This window comes from Pyrus communis, chromosome 12 (genome assembly GCF_963583255.1).
Source record: "Pyrus communis chromosome 12, drPyrComm1.1, whole genome shotgun sequence".
NCBI lineage: Eukaryota > Viridiplantae > Streptophyta > Magnoliopsida > Rosales > Rosaceae > Pyrus > Pyrus communis.
In genome coordinates, this window is record NC_084814.1 from 18725589 (window position 1) to 18741164 (window position 15576).

The 15576-nt window shown below is 35.8% G+C and overlaps 2 protein-coding genes across 2 annotated transcripts; one reads left to right on the plus strand and one right to left on the minus strand.

Moving 5' to 3' along the window:
* Window positions 1-480: 480 nt before the first annotated feature.
* Window positions 481-1253, minus strand: LOC137709786 (uncharacterized). Its single transcript, XM_068448770.1, has one exon. The coding sequence runs from the start codon at window positions 1166-1168 to the stop codon at window positions 557-559; it is 612 nt and encodes a 203-aa protein (XP_068304871.1). The 5' UTR covers window positions 1169-1253; the 3' UTR covers window positions 481-556.
* Window positions 1254-10992: 9739 nt separating this feature from the next.
* Window positions 10993-15144, plus strand: LOC137711348 (alcohol dehydrogenase-like 4). Its single transcript, XM_068450575.1, has 10 exons — window positions 10993-11177; window positions 11277-11413; window positions 11514-11563; window positions 11727-12055; window positions 13244-13326; window positions 13687-13762; window positions 13906-13967; window positions 14286-14381; window positions 14467-14628; window positions 14854-15144. Exons 1-10 carry the CDS (start codon window positions 11093-11095, stop codon window positions 14962-14964), a joined length of 1191 nt encoding a protein of 396 aa, XP_068306676.1. The 5' UTR covers window positions 10993-11092; the 3' UTR covers window positions 14965-15144.
* Window positions 15145-15576: the final 432 nt, after the last annotated feature.

A 15576-nucleotide genomic window follows, 5' to 3' on the forward strand; every position in this document is an offset into this window, starting at 1 on the left:
TGATGCAAATACAGTAGTTAACTTGACTAACTGCATCTGTAATAACTCATTAAACTTCGCTATTGTTTTATCGGTGACATAGAAGAAAAACAAAGAAAACCTAATTACCATCCTAGTCCATCCCCATAATCAAATCAAGTTGGAACTTCTAAATTGAAATGTAAGATGGACCAAAAAGAAGTCCTAAATGCCTTGTCACAAAGCTTAGGAAAAGGAAATTAAGCCCAGACGCAGGCGGGGTATCCCAATGTCCTCTTTCATACAACATTTCCTGTATCTGTTACAAGACTCTAAGCATCTTCATTAGCAATTTAATTAACATCATCATGCATAAAAGAGAGAACTAATCCACTATCTATAATATATGACTGACATAATCTAATTGATTTCAACAGTACCAAAACCAAAATCACCAATAAAAGGGTCATTGGTATGCTAATTCAAAATCTAAAGATCTTCATTAACAATTTAACATCATGATACAAGAGAAAAACATAAGACTGTATAACACAAACTGGAATTATATATAAGAACAATACTATTGCTATGATTCCAACTAAATGTCTAGCAATATTCCATCTTTCTTAGATGAAGCATTTCTACTACTACTCGAGAGGCTCCACTGATCGGAAAATCCCAAACCCGAAACCGAACCACCACTCCCACATTTAGCCACAGTCCTCACACTCTCAATCAACTCCTGAGTCCGACCCTCTTGAGCCAAAATCTCCAACAGCTGCTCTGGACTGATCACCAGCTTCACCTTCCAAAAACTGACGTTGTTGTACTTCGAAAACGCCTCAGTGTAAGACCTCTTCATCATTCCTTGGTAATCAAGCGACATTCTGTAGGGCGCAGCAAGTGAACAAGTTGGTATGCTGCTTGACCTAACATGTCCTTCCCTCACAATCTGGGCGCTGCCCAAGTGACGACCACTTTGGCTGTTGAGAGGGAGAAGATAGTAACTTTGTCCTGCCAGAAGATCATCATGGTTGGAGAGCGGTTTCCAAAATAGGTCATGGCTTCTGAATATTCCATGGCCTGGAAATTCCTTGGTGATGGAGCCTACTGTGATTGGCACATAAAACTCCATTATCCCACCATTTGATGTTGTCACTTGGACTACCCCATCTGCATCTCCCAAACCTCCAAACAAGCAATTGCCCATTTATTAAAAATCCCTACTAAAACCTTTGTTGCTCTTGCTGTAGTTATAACTTTAACTTAGAGACAGCTTATGCCTAGTGGGTTGCTTGGAGGGATAAAAGAGAGGGAAAGTTATGGAGAGAGAGAGAGGGATTATTGATTTATTCGTCGGTGGATACTTCTTCGGAGCTTTCCTCAACTAAACAGAGAATAAAAAAAACAAGTAAACAAAAGGATATACAAAAAGAAAAAGTAGTGTGACAAAAGAAGGCCACAAGTGTAGTGTGGTCAGAAAGCGTATATAATGTGTGTTTTATATGGTCCGGTGATGCAGGAAATGGTTGTAAAATGGAAATAGTTGGTAGTTTAGGATCTATATACTGGTCCATTCTTTGAATAAGAAGTGTTATGCACTCTTGTTTTTCTTTTGTACATTTTTGTTTATTTTTAACTAGATTGTAAAACTCAAGTAAGAAAAACTAGATGGAGTCCATTTATTAAGTGTATAAATATAAAAATTTATATATAAAAAAAAAGTTTAATATGAAAGAGAAAAAAGTTGGAGAGAAACGTAAGAGACAGATAAAAAATGTGGGTTACTTTTATTAATTTTTGTGCAAAATTACTTTAATGGCTATACTTTTCTTTCTGATATTTTCTTCTAATTATGCATGAAAGGTTGTTAATAGTATCCTTCTTAACTTTTGGTTAAAGTTGAGTGTTTTATTAATATGTAGTATAAATAAGCAGTGTATAAAAAGATAAAAATGTGAGCATAAATGAAAATACCTTATTGTTTTTGGGTCAATAATTCCATTAACCATCTTTTTCACTTTCTCTTTATCAAAAATGGTAAAGAAAAACTAAGGAACCCCGATGAAATTTACGCGCCAGTACAGAAAAAATTGGTAAAGAACAAAACCCTTAGCTAGGAATCTCATCATTCACTCGTTGTTTAAAGTGAAAGTGGCAATTTGACTAGTCCTCCCGTATGTGAATATGCCTTTAAAAATAAGGAGCTTTAACGAAAAGCCTACTATACTGTTCATTTTAACGAAAAATCATATTTTTACATTAAAAAGTTAATTTTGGTACTATTCAATTTACTCTTTATTTTGTCCTTATCATTAAAACTCAAAGTTTTCAAGCCTTTTTCATTAGTTTTCCTTTAAAAATAAGGGTAGCTACCATTCTTTTTGTCTCTTACTGCCTCAAGAAGGCGGAAAGTGATCATATCCAGATCCCTTCCATCAAATCCATTAAATCCATTCATCCGGACTTTTGAAATTTGATTCAATGACTAAAAAAAAAAGAGAATTTGGTGAATTTGATGAAAATGATCCGAAGAGCCCTTTAACAAGAAGGCGGAAAGAAATAGAGTGGGAAACTACGGAAATTCAGGGCAGACAAATTGGTCGCATTTGGATTTTGCTTTTCTATGGGAACAATTAGGCATGGCATGCTATATATTATGCAATCTTTAGCTCAGATGTATAAATCAATTTCCAATTTTCCACCACAAAGTTGATGTTTCGTGGAATCTTATGCGCTCATAATGCATCAAAGCCCGCTGTCAGTTATATTTAATTATGTCTTTATTTTATTTATTTATTTATTTTGAGGGAGTTTGATATAAGCACGTGGTCAATTATATTTATTCATGTCTTTGTTTTTATTTTCCATCATGGAATGTTTCTTTGAACTGACTGGCATGGTTTGGGTTATTGTTGAACAATACTTGCTACTCAAGTATGAGTAGGAACTCCTATTAAAAAAAATTCAAAATTGTTCGTTGGCAATTTATATAATTTTGTGTTTATAATGATAATCGTTCATATTATAAATTGTCCTATTTGGCAGCCGTTAGCAACATCCACCACATAAATAAGGAAGGCTTCATATCATAAATCGCCCTATTTGGAACCCATGACACTTATGAGGCACCCTCATCTCCACGTTCTTCTATTGCCCTTACTTCTCTCATGTCTTCTTCTCTGCCACCAACAACACCTGGTGCACCAAATCTGAGCTCCCGCCCAAGATGTGGTACACAGGTACCTGGTATCTTTGTGAGTATCATGTTGGTGTGTTCGTCCCTTCATGGACTCCTCCCTCATCTAACTCGACGTTGGCTGGAACTACTTGTATTACTTATCCATTATGTAATGTGCTTTCATATAATCAGGTTATCACCCACATATCATGCTTTCACTACTTCCATTTCAGTTGAAAATGAGCCTTGTTCATATTCACAAGCAGCATGTGATCCTAAATGGCGTGCTGCCATGCAACAAGAGTTGGTTGGCCTTAAAGCAAATAGAACCTGGTCCCTTCAACCATTACCTCCAAGACAGAAACTAGTTGGATGCAAATGGGTGTACAAGATCAAATTCAATCCTGACAGGACCATTGAATGTTATAAGGCTCGCTTGGTTGCCAAGGGTTATAGCCAAATTGAAGGCTTGGATTACTGCAAAACTTTTGCACCAGTTGCAAAACATGTTACTGTTTGTTTTCTTTTGGCCATTGCCTGTAACCAACATTGGCATCTTCATCAACTTGATGTAAACATTGCCTTCTTGCATGGTGACCTTAAAGAAGATGTGTACATGTCTATCCCTTCTCGATTTGGATGAAAGGGGGAGACAAGAGTATGTAAACTTCACAAATCATTGTACACACTCAAGCAAACTTCTTGTTAATAGTTCATCATTTATCAAGCTTTCTCAGTCCCTTAAACAAGCTGGTTATCAACAATCCAAGCGGATTATTCATTGTTCGTCCGATCCAGAGGTGGTAGATTCACTGCTCTTCTTGTTTATGTAAACGATGTTATTTTGGCAGGTAATAATCTACAAAATATTGAAGACATTAAGTTGTTTATGTAGAAACAATTTAAGTTGAATGATCTTGGCCAATTAAAGTACTTCTTCGGCATAGAGGTGGCTCGATCTAATGAGGGCATTGCAATCTCTCAATGGAAATATGTTCTTGAAATCGTTAAGGATGCTGGATATTTGGGTGCGAAGCTAGCTCACTTCCCTATGGAACAAAATTTCTCTCAATAAAACTGATGGTGATTATATTAGTGATCCTTCTTTATATCAAAGGCTCGTTGGGCGGCTCATTTACTTAACCATCACACATCCTAATATGGTATATGTAGTCCATATCCTAAGCCAATTCATGGACTCGCCAAGAGTTCCACACATGGAAGCCACTTATCCTGTCTTGCACTATATGAAACGCACGCCAGACCAAGGAATTTTACTTTTTGCTGCTAATCCAATCCAACTAAATGCCTTTTGTGATGTGGATCGGGCTCAATGTCGTGGCACTCAAAGATCTATTACTAGATATTGCATCTTCTTTGGGCAATCACTAGTTTCATGGAAAACTAAGAAGCAAAACACGATAGCACGATTAAGTGCGGAAGCCGAATAATGATCCATGTTGTTACTTGTTGCAAAATTGCAGGATTTGGGCATCAAACATCCTTATCATGTCAAGTTATATTGTGATAATCAAGCAGCCATATTGCTTCAAACCCAGTCTTTCACAAGTGAACAAAGCATATAGAGATTGAATGTCATCTTGTACGAGGAAAGTTCAAAACGGAATGATCAAGACGACTCACATGTGACAACCCATTCCAAAATTTACGGAATAGAAAGGCTTTTTAGTATTTTCACTTTGGGTTTCGACAAGATTTTTTTAAATGTGCATTTGGACCTTATTTGGTATGCCCAAAAGGGGCTCACCCTCTCTCTTCTTCGACTGCTACTTGGCAGCTTTCCCTCACATTCTCTTTCTTTCATTCTCCCTGAGTCAACTCTCACTCTCTCACTCTCGGATCTCTCTCTCTCATTTCAACCTCCCTCCCCCTTTCCCAGCAACACACACACTCACCGTCACCCTCACCCAAGACAAGACGATCGACGGCACCACCTACCGTGTTGGGTCTTTCCCTCCCTCTCTTCATCTCTATGAAGCTCTGGGACACCCAGAGGGCACTCAACCCAAGTCCAACGAGCCCATGACTTTCGAGCAAGAATCCAACCATCTCTGGCCATTTCACGGTATGAGACAGGTACCAAACGCTCTTTCTCATCTCTATCTTCATCTTAGTTGTTCGATCGTAGGTTAAATTGACAAGTCGACGCTAACTAGAGCTCAAGAGGCTCCGGCCTTCGTTCCTAAAGAAACCGGGTTAGCCAACCCAAATTCAGCAACCTAAGTCCATTGGCCCAATCCTTTAGCCCAAAAACCTAAGGGCTTCGGCCCACTGAAAAACCCCAACCCTTAACCCCATTTAACCCAAACCACAAATCCTTTTGAATTGGGCCTTTGGGCCTCGCCAGCTCGGGCTTTCGGCCTGTTGAGCTTTAAACCCAAAACCCTTTAACCCTGGACCAGGCTTTCAAGCCCAATCCCAGTTGTACCAACCCGTTGGACCCATACCCCAAGACCCTTGGGTTGGGCTACTAACCCACTAACCTAAGCCCAGACTCGGATCCGGCCCAACCCAGTCGGATCCTAGGAACCCAGACCGCACATGGGCCTACGTGTGAGCACAAGTGAAGGGCTGTCAGTGCCAGCGTGTGGAGCACACGTACCGCTACCCACAGTGGCGCCGGAGACTTTTCCCTGAGTGTCGCGGTGCGTGTAGGTACCCGAGATCTCCCTTTACGTTTTTCGACGTCCTAAATCCGTTTTTGACGTATGTTTTCTGAAATTCAATCATTATGATAGAGTTTTATTAATTGGACCTTTATGTGCTTAGATGTGTTTATTAGGGGCGATTTCGTTCTTCCTATTTCGCATGGCTCTTCGACGACGAAGTATCTGTGAGTGGACCCCTTCTAAAATGCATGTTTTAATAGTAGAAATGCACACATGAAAAGCATGATTTAATGGTTACGTTTTATGAGTAAACTAGATTTACACTTTATGATTATCATGCTTTACTGAGAATATTTTGGAATACCATACTTTATCAAATTTATGTTCTTTTTAGTCTATATGATGGATGACTATATACTATTTATGAACATGTTTTTACACTTCTTTGTAGCATATATGGGCCTTCGGGCGAAAGATATTTATATTAGCCTACGGGTCAAGTGATGTATGGGCCTACGGGTCGTATGATACTTATATTGGCCTACGGGTTGGGTAAGTAGAGGCCTACGGGTTAGAATATATTTATATTGGCCTACGGGTCAGGTGATGTAAGGGCCCACGAGTCGTATGATACTTATATTAGCTTACGGGTCGAGTGATGTAGGGGCCTACGGGACGATTATGATACCACTAGTTAGCACATTATATACGATATATGTTTTATGAAAGGTTTTATGGCATGCTAGGGTTTTCGGAAAAACCTATTACATATTATACTATTGATTTTCCATAAAACTTTGGGGGTTAGTACGTTGAATAATTGTTTCAGTATTATGTATATATCAACTTGGTCGACTCATGTTTGTTTTGCGCCCCCTCAGGACTTAGATTTGAGGCGTACAATCCCGGCGTCAAGGCATTTCCGCATCAGGGTCTTTGAGTCCTCTCGGTGTAGGACCCATTCCTTTGCTCATTCAATATTATATTATTTCTTTCTAGTGTTCTAGTTAGTTGTATGTTCTAAACAAGTTCCTAAATTGCATACTCATTATATTTAAATTTATAAGTCTTATTTATATTATTGGTTCTCATGCATATTAGTATGGCTTCGTCACTTTCGGGTGTCGGCCAGCACGTGCCTACCCTGATGTTCAGGGAATATCAGGGCCAAGCGTGTCATCATATATCTACATCACAACAGCCAGCCGACATCTTCACAAAGTCATTAAGCTTTACGCAATTCACTACTTTACTTGGCAAATTGGGAATCATTGACATACATTCCAACTTGAGGGAGAGTGTTAAGGAAAGTAAAATCAGTTGATTCTCTATTATGGTAATTTCCTTGTATCATGGAAAGTCAACTAATATTGATTCACCTTCCATTCTGTACAAATATGTAAACTAGGAAACAATTTGTATAGGCTTTAATTTAGGATCGTACGTAGTCTTTGTATTGCATAAAACTCCCATGTAACGATCCAATTAATCATATTCAGCTAATATCAAAATTTACAACAAACTTGAGATTGGGATTTGATGCTTGAACGTCATTTCTAACAAATTCAAATCTTCAAATCGTTTGCTACTTAGTACTACGGTTTAGTGGTATTCCTCTTCATATGTAAGTGAGAGATCTTAGGTTCGATTCTCACCAAAGGTGAGATAAATCATCCATGAAAAGGACATAGTAATGATAACTAGAAACGGAATCAACAATTGACATCCACACATCAGAATGAACAATGAAAAAAAGGAATAGATAACGAAGCAAGAGCTTTAGGAGATGAAAATGAAAACGAAAACGGATATAGACCATCTCTACATAGGCCCTGAAGAAATATACGATAAAAGGAAGGACAAAAAAAATAGCAACGTTATTATCATATGTAAATCTATCTATAAAACAAATTTTTACGTAATGAGAGAGCAAGAAAGACACTACGAAAAAAAATTGGAATTGTAGCAGTGGAAGTTATGTTAAGATTATCACCATTACCCAATTCAACTGAGTTGTGACCCTGATAGTGGTGTGGATGCTAAAGAGCATTTGCATCCCCGGTCACAGGATGTGCGGCGCTAAATAGGAATGATACTATGTAAAAAACCTAAAACAGGTAAACCGGATTTTTAGAAGCCTTTGCTATCCTTCATTCATTCAATCGTATAAATACATTTGATTACATAGTCCTATTGGGATACAAAGTTTTCCCATCTATATCTCATATACAAGATAACATATATCACTAACATTGGATTTGTTCACTAGACTAACGGAATGGCTTTTGATAAGGACTCTTGTTTATTTTGTCCATTTTTTATTAATTAAGTTAGACTAATAACATTCCAGATAGTCGGTCATGACTCATGACATTTCTTCTTCCGCACGTTCAGCTCTGCGACTATGAAGTTCCTTCTAGCCCCTTATGCCCTTTTGCATTTTGGTGGTGACTGTCGTCCAAGTTTACACGCCACTGTGATCGTTGCAAACTTCCAAAATAAATAGTTTTCTTTATTCAAAACGCTTAATGTATTTTCAATAAAGCTGACTTTTTTTTTTTTTTCAAGCTAGACAAAACAAGTCACATGGCAATAAACTTGTGTTGTATAAACGTCGTTCTATTTTTGGAGTGATTTTCCAATGTTGGTAAATATCCTTCTCCTTTTTCCCATTTTTTTTCTGATGAATCATCCCGCTAAATGTTAGGAGATGAAAAGTAAACTTTGATCCATTGCCAAATTACCCAAAAAACAAAATTTGCCATGGAAAGATGCAGTGGCCACTGGCTGTGAGATTGAGATTGACGAAAGAAACTAGAACGTTCCCATTTGCAATAAGTGATCCTTTCTTAGCTGACCCGCCATGTGCTCCTGCATGCACTCGCTGCCACCTACATTTACCGTAAATTTTGTTTAATTGTTTATGTGTTTGGTGTTTTTATATCCGAATTTGCATGCGTTTACGAACCATACCACAATGAGACCCCGCGTGTAGACCAATATACATTAATTGATGTGGTTGAGTATTAAGTTTTGTTTATTTCTATTTTTTCAAAAATAGATAAGTCGGTGGTTTCGTCATGGTAATCCACTTTTTCGGAGATCGAGAAGGCTCGTTGAAGTATTTCAATTTTCCTCTAATCACCATCGTATGATTCATCAAGAGTAGAAATTGAACTTAGAACATACCGTATGAAATACGAATCTAAAATTTATCATCAATTACTGGATCAGCCCGTAGTGGTGGGTTAAGCATTAGTTCAAGACGGTCCAAGTGCGTACGTGATAGGGTAACATATGTTTCCAATAATTGCCACAGCCATTGCCATGTGTCTGCGGAAGAGAGATGGGAAAGAGCCAAACAATAGTTGAAGGCAAGTGCATGGACATTTTTATTTAATGGATGGATCGAGCATGGGCCCATGCATCTTCTCCGGTCCATTTCATTCATCGTCCACACCCTACTTTTGGACACTTTCCATGTTTTTGTGCAGAGATAATCTTGGTTGTTGAACTTCAATTTCCTTTTCGTCGACTTTGAATAATAATGTTGTGGAGTCCACTTGGCCATTTGGAAGGTGGATGGTATTCAAATATGGAGACCAAAATGTTTGAACAAATTAATGTCTATCTTTGTTGCATTTTATTGTGTATTTCACGAACGCAACGAATTAAAAACTTTAAACCTATTTAGTTTGTTAAAAAAAAAATATATATTTAGGGTTCATTGGTAACAATTTTTATTTTTTGTGCTTGCTATAGTAGACGAGTATATAGAAGAAGGAATCAAAGAGACCGAGAAGAGGGGGAAAAGTAAGAAAACGGATGAAAAAAAAACTAGTCAAAATAGTTTTTGGTTTTCTATTGTGTGGCTTTCCATATACATTTCTTCATCTCTTCAGCCAACCTTTTGTTGCTCTTCTTCATCTCTTTTTTTTTTTTTTTTTTTTTGTGTGTTTCCTCTCTGTCACTAACACAAAAAATAAAAACTAAAAACTAAAACCGAAATGATTATTAAATAAATTCATAAATTGTTTATAATATGAGCATCAAACTCAATTTTAACCAAATAATGGAAATCTTGATGACCTTATAAAATTGTGGCGAGCTTGACACGGCAGGATTTGTATATATTGCTTTGGTTAGGTTTCTAATTTATGAATAAAAATGGTTCTATGCTTAGATTTTTGCCGTCCTGAAGTTTGCATCTCACGCACGCAACCAGCCGCCGATCATTGACTAATAATTTATCAAATATGTAAATGTATAAGATCCTTTTTCGAAGGTTTCAAATCTCGTTACGAAATGTGGTTCGTTAGTTGATACACAGTTTTAGTGGAAGTCAACATATGTTTAATGTAAATGTAAATGTAATTTAGTCAATATATATACATATATATTGAATGATTGATGTTAAACTGGAGAGCCAAAAGTGCCTTTGGGTGCCGCCAGCATTGAACAAGTATATTCCAATGGCATCACACCAAGCCTAGCAAGCTAGGGACCAATTTCATAGCATGATCCTATTTGTTTGTTTGTTTTTTTTTTTTTTTTTTTTTGCTAATACACGGTTTTAATCGAGTGACAGTCAAATTTGAGACACTTTAACTTTTCGTTATTTTGCAAAATCAAAAACTACAAAATAACCGACTAATTAAATATATACGTCTTGAGCAATGCTAGAGACTAACTATTTAGACCAAATGTCATAAATCATATGATGTGATTATTACGATTAAATTATTACTTATGTATTGATTAACGTGTTTATTTTTTATTGGTGACACATCATATAATTTACAAATTTAATCTAAAAAACTGGCCTCCTTACCATTACTCACCCGACTTAGCTTCCTTTTATTTATGAGAACTTTAACGAAAAGCTCCTGATACTATTAATTTTAACGAAAACCCATATTTTTACATTAAAAAGTCAATCCTGGTACTATTCACTTTACTCTTTATTTTGTCCTTATCTTTAAAATTTAAAATTTTAAAATTATTTTCATTAGTTATTTATTTGTTTATTTATTGGTGTTTGTATTTTTACATACAAAAGGCAATGACAGATAATCCCACCTACTATGTATACATGTCATTCTGATTCATACGCATGCATCAACTTTGCCACCCCATTAAATGTAGGGAAAATTTGAAATAGGTCCAATTTTATAAACTACCTTTTGAAATAGTTCCCTTAAATGTAAAGCTATCCTTGCGGTTGCAGAGTCCAACCCTACCCAAATCCTGACATAGATACACACACACACACATTGATCAGGTTATAAGACCAACCACACACGAAAAAAATATCAAGATCAAGATGGAGAACCACCACCAAAAAGCTATCAATGGTTTCTCCAAACCAACCGATTACAGTACAGCCGGAAAGGTCATCACTTGCAAAGGTAATGGATTCATTTTGTACAAGAAATATTCATATTTTCTCATTCTTTTATGTCCATTATATAAAACACTAAAACTTACATGTGTTTGTGGTGGTGAAGCTGCTGTTGTCTGGGTTCCAGGAGAACCTTTTGTCATGGAACAAGTTCAAGTCGATCCACCTCAAAAATTGGAGGTTCGAATCAAGATCCTCTTCACCTCAATCTGCCATACTGATCTTAGTGCTTGGAAAGGAGATGTATGTATATATAATATATAAATATGTCGCTAAATCGATACACACACACACACACACACACTAGTATATTTAAGCTAATCTTTCTTGTTATTTTTTATAGAATGAAGCTCAACGAGCCTTTCCTCGAATATTAGGCCATGAAGCTTCCGGGTAAGTCATGTCTAACAAAAATTTACAGTACATATAACGCTGACCTTATAGATAACAATATCAACTAAATATCGATCAAAATATCAATCAAACTATTAGTCTTACCCTTTTTAGAATTAAACCCCTCAAGTTAATCTATTTCTATTTGTTGGGAAATGAACAGAATTGTTGAGAGTGTGGGTGAAGGTGTGATGGACATAAAAGAAGGGGACCATGTGGTACCAATTTTCAACGGAGAGTGTGGCGAGTGCAAGTGTTGCAAGTCTGAGAAAACCAATATTTGCAGCAACTCTGGAGTGAACGGATTTAAGAAGGTGATGACTAACGATGGAAAAAGTAGGTTTTCGACCAAAGATGGAAAGGCAATCTACCATTTTCTCAACACTTCAACTTTCAGTGAGTATACAGTGCTTGAATCTGCTTGTGTTGTCAAGATCGACCGTGAGGCTCCTATGAAGAAGATGACCTTGCTAAGTTGTGGTGTTTCAACTGGTAAGTCATGCATCAAATGTGTTGCATCAGTCAGTGCTTGCTTTTGACCAAAAAAAAAAAAAAATCAGTGTGCGTGTTTAATCTTTTTGGTTATAATTTATAATAATCTAGGGGTCTATTTTAAGATCAACTTGTCCATTGCCATCAACCACACGTTACATTCTACTTTGAGATTTTTAAAATAAATTAAATTTTGTAAACTAAATTATATATGGTTGTTAATAATTAGATTATTATTTAAGTATTGATTAACTTACTTATTTTTTATTGGTGACACATCATTTAATTTGCAAATTTAATTTATAAATTTAATCTTCCTAACATTATTTTTTTTTATTTTTTCATGTGTGATCTCAAATTCAGGGTCTTTGGTCAATCATACGTATATGACTTATTTTTTTGTCATGGCACCATCAAATAGCAATTTCTTATTACCGCGTCATGTGAACATAAATTTGTATATAGTTATGTTAGTTTTGTTGGTTTTTTGCACCCAATTTTGATGTGGCGGCTATAATTGGATTCATCCTCTTTTTTAGGGATTAAGTAATGCTAGGAATACTCAATTTTGGAAACTAAAGTACATGAAAGTTGATGATTGGTTTATTAGTTAAGCGTTGATTGATGTGCTCATTTATATTGATGATACATCATTTAGTTTGTAATTTTAGTTTCCAAATTTAATCTCCTTAGCATTACTCTTAAGGATTTCATATATCTTATTAAAATGAGATGGTATAATAATAGTATACTTTGTGACATATGAGTAATTCTCGAACATCAAGAGAGCCATTAAAATAATTTTGAACGCTCGAACATCAAGAGAGCCATTAAAATAATTTTGAACGAAGGATGGTGTTATTGTAAAAAACAATATAAAAAAATCTATCAACTTGAAACATTAATGTTTTGTTAATTTTATTTACAAACGAATATTGAAGTACTTACTTGAAAATAGTGTCCCTTTTAATCTTATTATTTTTATGGGGACTAGCAGGGATCTCATTATGAGTAACCATCACCTTAAAATCAAGAATTTACCATCTATTTTTTCTTTAAAATATCCTTACAATGAATAGTCATAATCCTCCCTATCAAACAAGGTCTTATAATGTTAATAATAGCTCACGCTTTATTTAGGTATTTAATCTTTTATTAAATATTCTATTTCCATGAAATATGATATAGGAGTCGGTGCTGCATGGAATACTGCTAATGTGCAACCTGCCTCAACTGTCGCCATTTTCGGTTTAGGATCCGTGGGACTTGCTGTGAGTTTCTTAACCTTTTTGTTGAGTTGCCGAGAGTTTGCTTAATGATGATTTTTTAGGTGTTAGTAAATACACTTTTTTCACTTTAAAAAGAAGGAAATGTGAAGTCAAATTCTCAGATTAGTTGTATGTTCACCAGTTATTTTTCAACATACACGATTCACCAGGTATTGACTTGTACAAAATATATCGATGCTTAACCCAATATTTACTACTAAATTAACACGAATGTGAACTTAAACTATATTTGAATTATTTTGCTTTATAATATTTAATTTAATTGTTCCTTAATTTCATGCTCAACTGGGGTTTCTTAATCCCCAAATTACTCAACTAAATGTGGCTTGCAATCCGGATCAGGTCGCTGAAGGAGCAAGAGTCAGAGGAGCATCTAAAATTATTGGTGTTGACATTAACCCCGATAAATTCATCAAAGGTTCTAGTTTATATTTAATCTAACGTCTAATTGTAATTAGTTTTTAATTAACACTTATCTTTGATTTCTAACTGAATGTTTAATCGTTATCTCGTGGGAGTCACGTACTTTATATACATTAATTTTTCGCGTCAACTTTATAGGTCAAGAAATGGGAGTCACAAATTTCATAAACCCAACCGAACCTGGAAAGCCAGTGCATGAGGTCAGTACTTTTACATTAATGTATACACCTAAGTTCCCAACTAGAAACTTGGGGGAAACTAGAAAATTGGCGACGTTGTCATAATTGTTGATGTCATGATGCAATGCTATTACGTTATTCTATTAATGAACATGGAACGCAATATAATTATATGAGGCATGCAATCATATTAAAGAATGCTAGCACCACACACTTATTCAATGTCAATAATCGCAAGATAAATATCTACTAGCATATTCCACGACATACTTACTATCTTACTACAAGATCATGATTTGTGTAATGATAGAAAATTTCATTTTATTGACATGGTTGCAGAGGATAAGAGAAATTACAGATGGAGGGGTGGACTATAGCTTTGAGTGTGTAGGCAACTTGGATGTTCTTCGGGAGGCCTTTCTGTCCACACATGAGGTACTTAATAACTACTCTATATTCTATATGTTTTTCAATTTCTTTTAAACAAAATTATGATATAATGTTCTCTTACTTATTGCAGGGTTGGGGGTTTACTGTGATACTGGGAATTCATGCAGCCCCAACAACGCTCCCTTTCCATCCAATGGAGTTGTTTAATGGTCGAGGAATTATTGGGTCTGTGTTTGGAGGCTTCAAAGGGAAGTCCCAACTCCCTCATTTCGCTAAACAGTGCATGCGTGGGGTTAGTCGAATTCCACTAATCTCAACCTCTTTTAGTTCAATGTCCAACAACATCAAATGTTTTTGTCGACTATGAAATAAAACCATGTTCAATAAGATATTCTTGTCCGAATGTGTGATTCAAATTCACAATCTAATGACATAAACATATGAATCACGAGATAACGTTACCCGTAGTAATTAATTTCCATATCTAAACAAGTTTTGTTGATTTTGTGCTTTTCAGGTTGTAGGTTTGGACAAGTTCATAACGCATGAGCTTCCATTTGAGAAGATAAACGATGCCTTTCAGTTGCTCATTGAAGGCAAGTCATTGAGATGCGTTTTGCAACTCTGAGTTAGCCATTGATGCTCTGCAAGCAGACGTTAATACGATTTTCTTTCCTTTTTCTTTACCTTCTCGTTGTGATGTATTTGACGAGTTATTCTAATTGTGTGGTTGTATTATTATGTTGGCTTTGCACATCTCTCTTTACTTCTAGCCATCATATCGAATAAATCAAACAACAATAACCAATTATAGAACTAAAAAGGGTATTATGCAGAGAAAAAGAATATGTAATTATCACTTTTCTTATCCTTCATTAAAAAATATATATATTATAAAAATTGAAGAGGTTAAAAGAGCTCATGGACCCTGTATTATTGCACAAATTTTTAAATATTCTCACTAGTATCATTAGTTGGTTGGCAGGTGGACTAAATTACTTTAGGTCTTAAAATAAACCCTTACTTTTTCTTCCTAATCTGTCTAATCTTTTTTCAAAGGCAACACAATAGCCTCGACGTACCATGGGGTGTGGAGTAACTACCAAGTTTTCAAATAAAATCCCTATATAGCACTTACTGTTTCCTTATCATTAAGTTTATTTTCCAAAGACAACGACAATAGCCTCCGCCTACAATTTGGCGTTCAGAAAACTGATTTCTGTACATCTTTTTTCTTCTG